Source organism: Mauremys reevesii, linkage group 11 (genome assembly GCF_016161935.1).
Source record: "Mauremys reevesii isolate NIE-2019 linkage group 11, ASM1616193v1, whole genome shotgun sequence".
NCBI lineage: Eukaryota > Metazoa > Chordata > Testudines > Geoemydidae > Mauremys > Mauremys reevesii.
In genome coordinates, this window is record NC_052633.1 from 27,799,933 (window position 1) to 27,812,681 (window position 12,749).

The 12,749-nt window shown below is 42.4% G+C and overlaps 2 protein-coding genes across 13 annotated transcripts in view; both read right to left on the reverse strand.

Annotated features, from left to right (window-relative positions):
• ANKAR (ankyrin and armadillo repeat containing) overlaps positions 1 to 1,553 on the reverse strand; it is a 52,228-nt gene extending 50,675 nt beyond the window's left edge. For all 5 annotated transcript variants that reach the window (XR_005586142.1, XM_039494335.1, XM_039494339.1 and 2 more), the window contains exon 1: positions 1,434 to 1,553. Coding sequence is in view for 4 of the 5 variants with exons in the window: in XM_039494335.1 (XP_039350269.1) it covers positions 1,434 to 1,451 (18 nt within the window). In the remaining variant the exon portion in view is untranslated. The remainder of the gene's footprint in view (positions 1 to 1,433) is intronic.
• Positions 1 to 12,749, reverse strand: part of ASNSD1 (asparagine synthetase domain containing 1) — an 84,164-nt gene that overhangs the window by 3,304 nt on the left and 68,111 nt on the right. For 7 of the 8 annotated variants that reach the window (XM_039494350.1, XM_039494352.1, XM_039494351.1 and 4 more), the window contains 3 exons: positions 7,040 to 8,587; positions 5,575 to 5,756; positions 1,314 to 1,710 (listed from right to left, as the gene is read on the reverse strand). In XM_039494350.1, the coding sequence (XP_039350284.1) occupies positions 1,455 to 1,710; positions 5,575 to 5,756; positions 7,040 to 8,494 (1,893 nt within the window). In that variant the 5' untranslated portion in view covers positions 8,495 to 8,587 and the 3' untranslated portion in view covers positions 1,314 to 1,454. Of the gene's footprint in view, positions 1 to 1,313; positions 1,711 to 5,574; positions 5,757 to 7,039; positions 8,588 to 12,749 lie in introns of those variants that run through there. The other variant, XM_039494347.1, reaches the window with a different exon arrangement.

The following is a 12,749-nucleotide window of genomic DNA, read 5'->3' on the forward strand; positions in this document are numbered from 1 at the left end:
AGCCTTTTTTCAGAGCTGGGATTCCTAGGACGCTTAATCTCCCAATAAAATCCTAAACCAACTTCTTCCATCTCAACTTTTCACAACTCTAAATTTCCCTTGCTCTATTCCTCCACTGAATATCTTCCTGGACTCTTTCCCTTGAATTCCAGATCCTGCCTATTTATTAGATCTCTCCCACTTCTTCCCAGATTTCCCAATCCCAAAATCAAATCTGCCCCTAGGTATTTTCCTTAAGCCTCCCACTTTCCACTCCCCAGAGAAGAACTATACAGTTCCTTCCCTACAGTCCTCCTAATACTGTGCTTCCTTTCTTTATCATCATCCTTGCCCAGCTGGGGTGCATCTTTAATTAGGCCTGGTCCACCCTTTGGTGCAGGCAGATGTTAATTGGCATCTTTCAGAGCCAGGATGGGGTATACACTCTGTCACACAGCCTTAATTTATGTACAGTTTGGGGTACAGAGAGACACATTTAACACATGGTTTAAAAATTATTTGTCACCCCTCTCTTCCCCTTTTGAATTTCAGGCATTCCCTTTCCACAAGTATTTATGGTCACTTTCTCATTTGTGCTTGACAGTCTATCCCAGGGGTTGGCAACCTTTCAGAAGCGATGTGCCGAGTCTTAATTTATTCACTCTAATTTAAGGTTTTGCATGCCAGTAATACATTTTAACGTTCTTAGAAGGTCTCTTTCTATAAGTCTATAATATATAACTAAACTATTGTCGTATGTAAAGTAAATAAGGTTTTTAAAATGTTTAAGAAGCTTCATTTAAAATTAAATAAAATGCAGAGCCCCCCGGACCAGTGGCCAGGACCGAGGCAGTGTGAGTGCCACTGAAAATCAGCTCGCGTTCCGCCTTCGGCACCCGTGCCATAGGTTGCCTATCCCTGGTCTATCCTAATCAGCATGGCTGTCATTGTAAAACAAATAAAATAAAGTTACAATGGAAGAAACATGGATTTGTATGATGTACATTGTTCATAATACTTTCTTACCATCACATCACTCCTAAACAATAGTGATATAGACATTCACTTAATGAGTATCTCTCTATATTATAAACCAGATGAGAATTATATTACTTGTATTAAATCTTGAGTTTTCCCTAATCCTAACAATCACTGTTCTGACATGGACTTTTTAGTATCTTGAACTAAGAATTTCTTAGAGAGTTTCATTTTTAAAATATATAATACTAACAATTAAAATGTTAAATGTAGAGTACATTTCAAATGGACAATGCAATATTGATAAAAGGACGGAATGTACGTGATATACAGTACAAGGTGTAATTACAGTTAAACTGATTAAAACCAGTAAATAAAACACAATTCAAAAATGTTGAGGATTTATTGAATATCCACACATAATAAAATACAAAATTTTAACCATAAATTTCCCATAAGATGTGCTGTGAACAAACCTTCAATTGCAGCCTCATAAGTTAGTCTACTGAAACTGACTGAAGTCTGCTGCATTTATCAGATGCCTTTTCACTGCTGTTTTCCATTTTTGCAATCCGGGTTCCAAACTGCATGGCCCTCTTTGGCAGAATAGCAGAGGCCGTGAGTCCAAGCTCCTTAGCTGCCAGGCGCAAAAGTAATTTCTCACCAATTCCTCGAGGTAGAGTCAAGTCTGCTTTTTCCGAAACAGGCAGAGAGTTAAGAAACGAAACAACATCTTCATCAAGGAAAGGAAATCTAAACAGAAAATATTGTGAAAAACTGTTACCTTGACAACATTTAAACTCAAACAAATGTGTAGTGTACGAGACAACTGATTTTTAGAATACTCAATTCACACTATAGTGATCTGTAGAAAATTTGGACTTTCCAGCCAATATCCATTCCTAGAAGGAGATGCAACACAAATCTTGGTGTTAATGTAGTGTGAGAAAAACAGAAGTGTTGTGGAGTCTTGGGGAAATAAAAGATTGAAACAGCAATACACATCCATAAGAAACTTCATTTAAAACTTATCTGATTTGAAGTTTTAAAAGTCTTGCCCAAGAAAAATAATTTGTACTTAAATAGGAGCAAATGACAGAATTTCTGTTTTTATGCACAGCTCTCGTCACCACCAATAAAGATACATGGAAGACAGAAAACATAAATGATGTAGGTGCAGCGTTGTTTATAAATAGAATGTTTTCTAAGATCAGAGGATTTTTAAACGTTAACCTTAGTATACAGCTACACTGGGATAGCTCAGTGGTTTGAGCATTGGCCTGCTAAACCCAGGATTGTGAGGTCAATCCTTCAGAGGGCCAGTTGGGGACTGGTCCTGCTTTGAGCAGGGGGTCGGACTAAATTACCTCCTAAGGTCCCTTCCAAGCCTAATAATCTATGATTCTATGAAATAAAACATATTTAGACTGAAAATTTTGTGACATCATGCTAAAGGGGAAAAAAAAATCACAAAAATTTAAATGCCTACTGTCAGTTTTTACTTTGCTAAAAGGGTACTTCCTTCTTAAAGATCCTTTCACATGTATCATAGATTTATAACTCCATAGGTCACTCCCCCCAGCCCAAGATATTACACATTTTCTGCTAGTCACAAAATCACGATTGGTGACCTAAGATCCATTTTTTCAGTTTACTATACAGAAAGAAATTCTCCCCAGTGCAGAGTTAATATGCAAAAACCTCCAGACTATCACTTAACTCCAATGGTGGGATGATTAGGTGGGTCAAACAGGCATGAAAGGAGATGCTTTGTTTCTGTGTAAATTAAAGTGGGGCTACTGAATCTAGGCCAGGGGAGTGCCGCAGGCCCCGCACTGCTCTCAGAAGCGGTCGGCGCCATGTCCCTGAAGTCCCGGGGAAGGGAGAAGGCGACAGAGGGCTCCGTGCATTGCCCTTGCCTCCAGGCACCGCCCCCACCCGCAGCTCCCATGGGCCGGGAACGAGGAACCGTGGCCAATGGGAGCTTCGGGGGAGGTACCTGGAGGTGCAGCAAGGGCAGTGCATGCAGAGCCCTCCGCCTCCCCTCCTCCAGGGGCTGCAGGGCTTCCTGGAGTGGTGCGGGGCCGGGGACAGGGCAGGCATGCAGGGAGCCTGCGCTGGCCCCATTGCGTGCCGTTGCCACCCCAGAGCTGCTTTAGGTAAACAGTGCTGGGCCAGAGCCCGAACCCCTCCTGCAGCCCGCCCCCCAACTCCCTGCCCTAAGCCCCCGGGGACATCTCACACCCCTCCTGCCCTGAGCTTCCTGCTGCACCCTGCACCCCTGTGCACCCCAACCCCCTGCCACATCCCATGCGCCTCCTGCACCCCAACCTCCTGCCCTGAGCCCCCTTCCGCAGTCCACACCCCTCCTGCACCCCTGCTCTGAGCCCCCTCCTGCACTCCGCACCCCTCCTGCATCCCAACCCTCTTCCCTGAGCCCCCTCATACACCCTACACCCTTCCTCTGCCCCAATTCTTTGCACTGCACTGCACCCCCTCCAACACGCCACACTCCCTCTCACACCCCAACCCCCTGCCCTGGCCCTGCATACAATTTCCCCACCCAGATGTGGCCCTCGGCCCAAAAAGTTTGCCCACCCCGATCTAGGCTATACCAATCTAATGGTTAGAAACTCTAGTGGAGAGGTGTGGAAGGGCAGCCGCTGCTGTTTCACAGTCAGGAATAATGGCTGCAAGAAGTTGCATGTATTGTAGATTATGTAGACTTTATGCAGAACAATGAATGATCCCCTATAAAGTGACAAAATCAACTAAATAATTCAGGTTTCTATAAGAACACCTAACAGCATGTATGGATTAAAAAAAATTCTGCTCCCTTCCTGAGGTTTGGAAGTCTTTTGGGCCAAGAGCAACACCAAAAATGCTCAGGCATCTCCTTCCTCCCTCTGGACATATCTGTCTGCTGCCTCTTCAGTTTAAGCTTTGCTACTGCTGTTCCTGTTATACTAAACCTGGGGGAAAGTGTGTGAGACCCTAAGAACTCCTGTTTTCCAACAGTAACTCCCAACCGGCCACACAAGCTCACTATACCTATCACATAAGAATGGCCCTACTGGGTCAGACCAAAGGTCCATCAAGCCCAGTATCCTGTCCTCTAACAGTGGCCAATGGCAGGTGCCCCAAAGGGAATGAACAGACAGGTTATCATCAAGTGATCCATGCTGTCACCCAATCCCAGCTTCCGGCAAACAGAGGCTAGGGAAACCATTCCTGCCCATCCTGGCCAATAGCCATTGATGGACCTATCTTCCATGAATCTATCTAGCTCCCTTTTGAGCACCATTATAGTATTGGCCTTCACACCGCATTCATGGTATTTATCCATAAATGATGTAATGTAGGATCTTAAATGAATGCCAGGATCACACTGGTCATTAATATAGTTGTGAAATGGGTACACGCACACACACATAAACTCACTCTCTCACGACCTGAAAATATGTTCCTAAAAAAGTCTGAATCCAGGCAGTGTTGATAAACAGATTTCTACCAGACAAAGGATGTATATTCACATCTGCCTTTGTAAGCCAACACAATAGAAGCCAGTTTTGCATATGAAGTCAACACAAGAATGTGAAAACAACATAAAGTCAGCACACTAAGGAATAAAACTCAGGGGAGGAAGAAGGTAGGAGTCATCCTGACTCTGGGGGCCAACAATTAATTTTGGTGGATACAAGGAGAAGACACTAGGACATCTCTTTATCCTGCATCTGAGGGAGTAATTGGGCATATTCCTGAAAACAGGATCCCAAACTGCCCTGCTTGGCAGCACTGTAAAGGACATTTAGGAGAGAGAAGACTGCGTTTAGACAGATGGTTAGACTGTTAAAGTTAAGGTTAGTCTCTAGAAAGTGTGTATGGAGTTGTATATAGTTACCTTACTCACTGTCTCTTAAATCTTAGCCTTTGATAATAAATTTATGATTGTTTTCACTATAAATATATTGCAGTGCTGTGATGATATATATGAGCTGATCCTCAGTTGAATCAAACAACCTCATATATACACACTGTCTCCTGGGGGATAGCAAACCTGATATTTCTGTGAGTAGCTAGTGAGAGGGGCAAGATATCAACAGGGAAACACTTCAAAGGGGCATGGGGATGGGGTGGACCTATTGTTAAAGCAAAGGGAGGGGCGGACTAGCACGGTCCAGAGGAGACTGTTTGAGTGGCTAACAGACTGGGAGGTGCCAGGAAGCTGATTAACACTACAATGGTTAAGCACCAGCAAGTCTCTCTCTTGCTGCAGGCAAAGGGGTAACAAGGTGGCTCAAAGTCCTGGGTACCCCAAGAACCACCACAGTGTGCAGGTGATGTCACCTCAAATGTGAGGGTAATGTCATCATACTAACACGAGACTGGAAGTAAAACTTTCAGGTGAAAATGTGATTTTCAAGTTGCTATGTCTTCTTAAGGGGTACTGTAAGCACTTTAAATTAGTACAGGCCCAATGTCTGTACACACACAACAAATGTCCTCATGGAATTTTTAAAAAATTAAGACATGACAATTTTGATTTAAAATTCCACTGAAGTGCTAGAAATGGAGTTCTGAGTTGAAACGATTTGCTGCATGTTAAAACAGTGCTACCTTGCTTCTTTTCCATGATCTCCAATAATCCTGTCATCCCGGCCAAGATTTCTAGAAGAAATGCGAGCCAGCTCCATTCCTAGTTCCTTATTCAAGCCATCTAAACCATATTTTCTGAAGCAAACACGATGTCGGGAATAGCCTGCAAGCTGCTCATCTGCTCCAATTCCTGTAAGCACAACCTACAGAAGAGTATAAAAAGTGGTATTTTATTATTTATCTAGGAACTCTAATTAAAGGGGGGAAAACATGTTATAAATTCTCAAAATATTCAACTGTAACAATCTGAAAATAAACCCAATAAATATATTCAAACACAGTTAGATTAACATAATAGAATAAGCCTGCATTTATTAATTTTTATAGGGCCTGATCTTGTTCCCATTGAAGTCACTGGGAACTCTGATTTAAATTGGAGCAGGATCAGACCTGAACAGTATACCCTCAGGCTTTAACTCATTAAAGAAAAACAAAAAACCTGCTCTGTTATAATAAACCATTTCAGCCTATTTAGGGAAAAAATAATTTGAACTTTTTGAAAAATTGAGAAAAACTGCTAAGTAAATCACGTCACTTGAAAGACAACTAAAATAAAACCAGTATCCACATCTTTAGGTGATCCACTCTGATGGATAAGCCATTATAGGTTGTAGCACAATCTAAAAATAAAGCAAAATCCATTCAACTGTGCTTTAAATCCTTTATTATTTGACTCCAACCATTTAAAACATTCCCATTAACTGGCAGCAAATAGTATAAATCTCCAAGATGATGCAGAAGTGAACTCCAAATATGCAGCATTATTTTAAAAAACATTAATTCTTTCTCCATCCTAGCTACCAAAGACAAATGGGAGGAAAGAAAAGAATTCTTGAAGTGGCTATCAAATTACTGAAAGAAGTTGCCCCCTTCAAAACAGCAAGAAAAATATCAGGTGGACACAGGGGAAAAGTTGCTCTTTAAATGACTGTTTAAAATATGTCGGAAGCCTTCAAAAAAACAATCCTCTCCCCTCAATAGTAATAGCAATTTTTTGGGCACATACCAACCCAAATAATGATATTGTGGGAATTACTGGTTTGTGGGCTACCAGCACAAAACAATGCTGATTAACTAAATTTTCTGCAGATTTAAAATTTCAAATCTGTTTAGGCTAGATCTGATGGTACAATTCTTCTCTACTACATCAATTCAAAAATTGAATATTTCAGGCTGAAGGTACTGCCTTTCCCAGTTCTACTGCTGTATACTCAAGCTTACGGAATAGAATAATTCCATGCCAAGGAACTGAATGCAGAAGTCCTGCATTTTTGGAACTGCAGACAGTTACGCACTTATTACAACTGCAAAATTTACTTATATTCCAGTGACCTTGGATATTTATTCTGTACTGACTATTGAAGCTAAATTGCACTATACTTATTTTTATTGACCAAGTATAAGACAGACAAAGAAGATCTTATACCTTTGCAGAACTTTTATATGGTTTTACATCCCCCTGGGTAGTAATAAAACCTTCTCCCCTGGAAGCAAACCAAACTGCACAACCAATGCTGTCATCCAGAACAGTATCCAATGGATAAACTAAGTGGCTTATGCGCTGTTGTCTCATTCTTTTCAGTTCCTCAAGTGTAACATTAATTTCCACAAAATTCCAAGTTCTTGAAGGATTAATAGTCTCTAGTTCTTCCAGTCCTGCCCTGCCAGTGATTCTGTCAGGCACATTGAAGCGAGACAAGTTATCAACAAGTGTAGTATCAAGTTTTTTAAAGCATTCCTGACAAGAATGCAATTCATGTTGTTTTTTCTGCTTGCTTTGTTTAGTCTGTTCTTTAATCATGAAGGCTACATTAAGAAGATCAATTGGTTCCTCCGAAGGAATATGTCGATCAGCTAGGGTTGCAATAAGCATAGAATCAATGCCACCAGAAAACAGTATTGCAACATGTGCTTTCTTGGTAGATATACTCAGAATTTCTCCTGTTAGCTCATCTGTATCTCTAAACAGATATAAAACACGTCTCTTTACTGCTTCACTTAAAACATCAATAAGCTGATGGACCAATTTCTTCTTGTGCTCTTCTGCAAGAAATCCATGAAGATCTTCTACAGTAACTAAACTATTAGTAATATTAGGGCAATGAGAGTCAACTGAAGTTTCAGGAACTGTCCTATTTAAAGGAACAACTGGTGTTATTAGAGAAAGTTTTGACTCACTCATCGTAAGAGACACATAGGCAGGTAAATCTTTTGAAATCTGATCCAAGCCACTGAGGAATGTTTCTTCTATTGCATTTTCTCTGGAATGGTATTTCCAGGGATATAATATTAAAACCAAAGATTCAGATATAGCACAGGCCTTGAGATCGATTTTGTAAATTCCAGATGCTGGAACTTCCTGCCATTGGTTATCAGAGTCAGAAAGAGCACTTACCGACGACAGACAGAGAGCCCTGTCTAGCTCATTATTAAACTGCCACAACAAACTACGACGACCAAAATAATCCCTACCAAACCACAAGTAGTGTCTAGATGCTTGATAATAAATAAAAGACCATGGACCCTGAACAGATGAGAAGAGTGACAAAATATCAGATTCACTACTACATGATGAAAGATGATGAAACATAACTTGAGTGTCATTCTCTACTGTCCCTATGTGAATTCCATTGAAGACTTCTCCATTCCAAAGAAACACATTGTTATCAATGTCTGTCAGAGGCTGGGGAGTCATCAATCCCCTCAAGTGAAGTATATGGCCAGAAAACAAACACTGGTAGGAGAGATCAGACACAGTCTTTATCAGATGCTGGCTGCTGTTAGGTCCTCTTCTTCTAAGGTTGCACAGCAGATCATCTTTGAAGAACCCACCAACAGTGTGCTGAACAGACAAGCTGACAACACAACAAATGCCACACATTGCTATGTAGAATTTAAATGGTCTATTTCCTGATTTTGGTCTTCTCTGAATTTTCTATCTCCTGATGTGCCTTCTTCAGGTCATCTAATGTGTCTGCATAAAAGAAAAGAGGAAATAAATAATCATTGAAAATTATTTTAATAAATCAATAAATTTAATTAATAAATTAATAATTATTAAAAATAAATAATAAATGTGATAGAATACAAATGACTTAGAGGGATAGACAGTGAGCTCTTTGGGGCAGGAACTGTCTTTCTGGTCTATATTTGTACAGTGCCTAGCACAACAGGATCCTGGTCCATGAAGGCCTTAAAAGCCAGAGGCTAAGCAATCAAGGGGAACTAGTGAACAGGGGACCGCAAACAGGACAGTTTGAGAAGGGGCGATCCCCCTGCTGAACAAACAAGGTGCGAGTACTAATCTTGGGGTGAGTGAGTTTGTTTGGCTGCTTGTGTTTTTTCTTTCTCTTTCAGGTTATTTCAGTTTTAGGGTCAGTTGGGATTGTGTGTCTGGTCAGCCCTACCCCCTCATTAATCTCATAGGGGCAGGTGATCACGAGGCTGATCAAGGATGAGCCAGGGAACAAAGGCTCCTTTGTTCCCTGGCTCATCCTTGATCAGCCTCGTGATCACCTGCCCCTATGAGATTAATGAGGGGGTAGGGCTGACGTAGGAGAGAAGGCCTTAAAAGCCAAAGACTAAGTGACCAAGGGAAGCTAGCGACGAGAGGATCACAAACAGGGGAGTTTGAGAAGGGGTTTGTGGGAGGGAGACGAAATAAAATCCCTATGGTTAGGAAGGGCCACATCGCCATTGCTAGCATTGCTCCTGTCTCCTCCACCTGAGCCTGTATCCGGCAGACAACCTAACCATGGATGCCTCTACCCAGATCCTGGTGTGGATTTCCTGAGATTGGGGCCTGCATTTCCCACTCACAGAAAGCCAGGCTGGGGGGGACCATCCAGTGTGAAAGGTGCCTGCTGGTGGAATCTCTCAGGAAGCCGGTGGGAGAGCTACAGGAGGAGGTGGCTACGCTGAGGAGCATCCGTGCCCAATTCCTTGAGAGTATTCATAGGGAGACATCCAAGGCTGAGGACACTATACAGCTACAGAAGACTGCTGTCACACCACCGAGAGAGGAGGATATGGCTCTGTCACAGGGAGGACACTGGCTCCTGGTTACTTTTGGCAGCAGGCAGTGCTCCATCCCTACTCCCAACCCACCCACGACGGTGATGGAAAACTGATATGCTGCCCTGGCAACAAGAGATGAGCAGTCACCCCCAAAGGTGGAGGAGGAAATGCCATATACCCCCAAGGCTGGGAGGATCGCAGCCACCACTCCCCGAAGGAAACGTAGGGTAGTGGTGGTTGGTGACTCTTCTGAGGGGGTTGGAGGCACCCATCTGTCATCCTGACATGGCATCCCAGGAGGTATGCTGCCTGCCAGGGACCCGTATCCGAGATGTTACAGAGGGATTGTCAAGGATCATCCCCATGCTCCCCTACTACCCCATGCTACTCATCCATGTGGGCACTAATGATACTGTGAGGTATGACCCTCAGCAGATCAGAAGTGACTACAGGGCTCTGGGAATAAGGGTGAAGGAGTTGGGAGCACAGGTGGTGTTCTCTTTGATCCTTCCGGTCAAGGGTAGGGGCCCAGGCAGAGACAGATGCCTCCTGGAGGTGATTGCCTGTCTGCGAAGATGATGTCGTCAGGAAGGCTTTGGCTTCCTTGACCACAGGATGCAGTTCCAGGAAGGAAGACTGCTAAGCAGAGATGGGGTACACCTATCGAGGAAGGGGAAGAGCATATTTGGATACAGACTGGCTAACCTAGTGGAGGGCTTTAAACTAGGTTTGAAGGGGGCAGGTGACCAAAGCCCACAAGTAAGTCAAAAACATGGGGACCTGAGAGAAGGATCAGAATTTGGGTGGAGCATGGGTTTCTTATAGCAGGGATAAGGGAGAGAAAAGACAGAACTGGCGGTGGGGGAAATCAAATCAGTAGCTTAGATCTGTATACTAATGCAAGAAGTATGGAATACACCTTAATACCCCAATATAACGCAACCCGATATAACACGAATTTGGATATAACGTGGTAAAGCAGCGCTCGGGGGGGGAGGGCTGCGCTCTCCGGCGGATCAAAGCAAGTTTGATATAACGCAGTTTCACCTATTACACAGTAAGATTTTTTGGCTCCCGAGGACAGAGTTATGTAGGGATAAAGGTGTAGTAGGAGAGAGAACAGCAAAATAAAGTCAATGGATTTCAAGAAGGCAGACTTCAGTAAACTCAGGGAGTTGGTAGGTAAGATCCCATGGGAAGCAAGTCTAAGGGGAAAAACAACTGAAGACAGTTGGCAGTTTTTCAAAAGACATTATTAAGGGCATAAGAGCAAATTATCCCATTGCATAGGAAGGATAGGAAGTATGGCAAGAGACCACCCTGGCTTAACCAGGAGATTTTCAATGATCGGAAGCTCAAAAAAGACTACTACATAAAGTGGAAACTAGGTCAAATTACAAAGGATGAATATAAACATAACATACATATGTAGGGACAAAATTAGAAAGGCCAAGGCACAAAACAAGATCAAACTACCGAGAGACATAATGTATAACAAAAAAACATTCTACAAATACATTAGAAGCAAGAGGAAGACCAAGGACAGGGTAGGCCCGTTACTCAATGAGGGGGCAAAAACAATAACAGAAAATGTGCAAATGGCAGAGGGGCTTAATGACTTCTTTGTTTTGGTTTTCACCAAGAAGGTTGGTGACTGGACATCTAACAAAGTGAATGCTAGTGAAGATGAGGTAGAATCAGAGGATAAAATAGGGAAAGAACAAGTTAAAAAATTACTTAGACAAGTTAGATGTCTTCAAGTCACCAGGGCCTGATGAAATGCATTCTAGAATACTCAAGGAGCTGACTGAGGAGATATCTGAGCCATTAGCAATTATCTTTGAAAAGCCATGCAAGACGGGAGAGATTCCAGAAGACTGCAAAAGGGCAAATATAGTGCCCATCTATAAAAAGGGAAATAAGGACAACCCAGGGAATTACAGACCAGTCAGCTTAACTTCTGTACCTGGAAAGAGATGGAGCAAATAATAAAGCAATCAATTTGCAAATACTGAGAACATAATAAGGTGGTAAGTAACAGTCAGCATGGATATGTCAAGAACAAAATTGTGTCAAACCTGATAGCTTTCTTTGACAGGGTAACAAGTTTTGTGGATGGGGAGGAAGCGGTAGACGTGGTATATCTTGACTTTAGTAAAGCTTTTGATTCTGTCTTGCATGACCTCATAAACAAACTAGGGAAATGCAACCTAGATGGAGCTACTATGAGGAGGGTGCATAACAGGTTGGAAAACTGGTCCCAGCGAGTAGTTATCAGTGGTTCACAGTCATGCTGGAAGGGCATAATGAGTGGGGTCCCGCAGAGATCAGTTCTGGGTCTTCTGTTCAATATCTTCATCAATGATTTCGATAATGGCATAGAGAGTACATTTATAAAGTTTGCGGACGATACCAAGCTAGGAGGGGTTGCAAGTGCTTTGGAAGATAGGATTATAATTCAAAATGATCTAGACAAACTGGAGAAATGGTCTGAAGTAAATAGGATGAAATTCAATAAGGACAAATGCAAAATACTCCACTTAGGAAGGAGCAATCAGTTGCACACGTACAAAATAGGAAATGACTGCCTAGCAAGGAACACGGCGGAAAGAGATCTGGGGGTCATAGTGGACCACAAGCTAAATATGAGTCGACAGTGTAACACTGTTGCAAAAAAAGGAAACATCATTCTGGGATGTACTAGTAGGAATGTTGTAAGCAAGACACGAGAACTAATTCCTCCGCTCTAGTCCGCGCTGATTAGGCCTCAACTGAAGTATTGTGTCCAATTCTGGGCGCCACCTTTTAGGAAAGATGTGGACAAATTTGAGGAAGTCCAGAGAAGAGCAACAAAAATGATTAAAGGTCTAGAAAACATGACCTATGAGGGAAGACTGAAAAAATTGGGTTTGTTTAGTCTGGAAAAGAGAGGACAGAGAGGACATGATAACAGTTTTCAAATATATAAAAGGTTGTTTCAAGGAAGAGGGAGAAAAATAGTTCTTCTTAACCACTGAGGATAGGACAAAAAGCAATGGGCTTAAATTGCAGCAAGGGAGGTTTAGGTTGGACATTAGGAAAACTTCCTAAGTGTCAGGGTAGGTAAGCACTGGAATCAA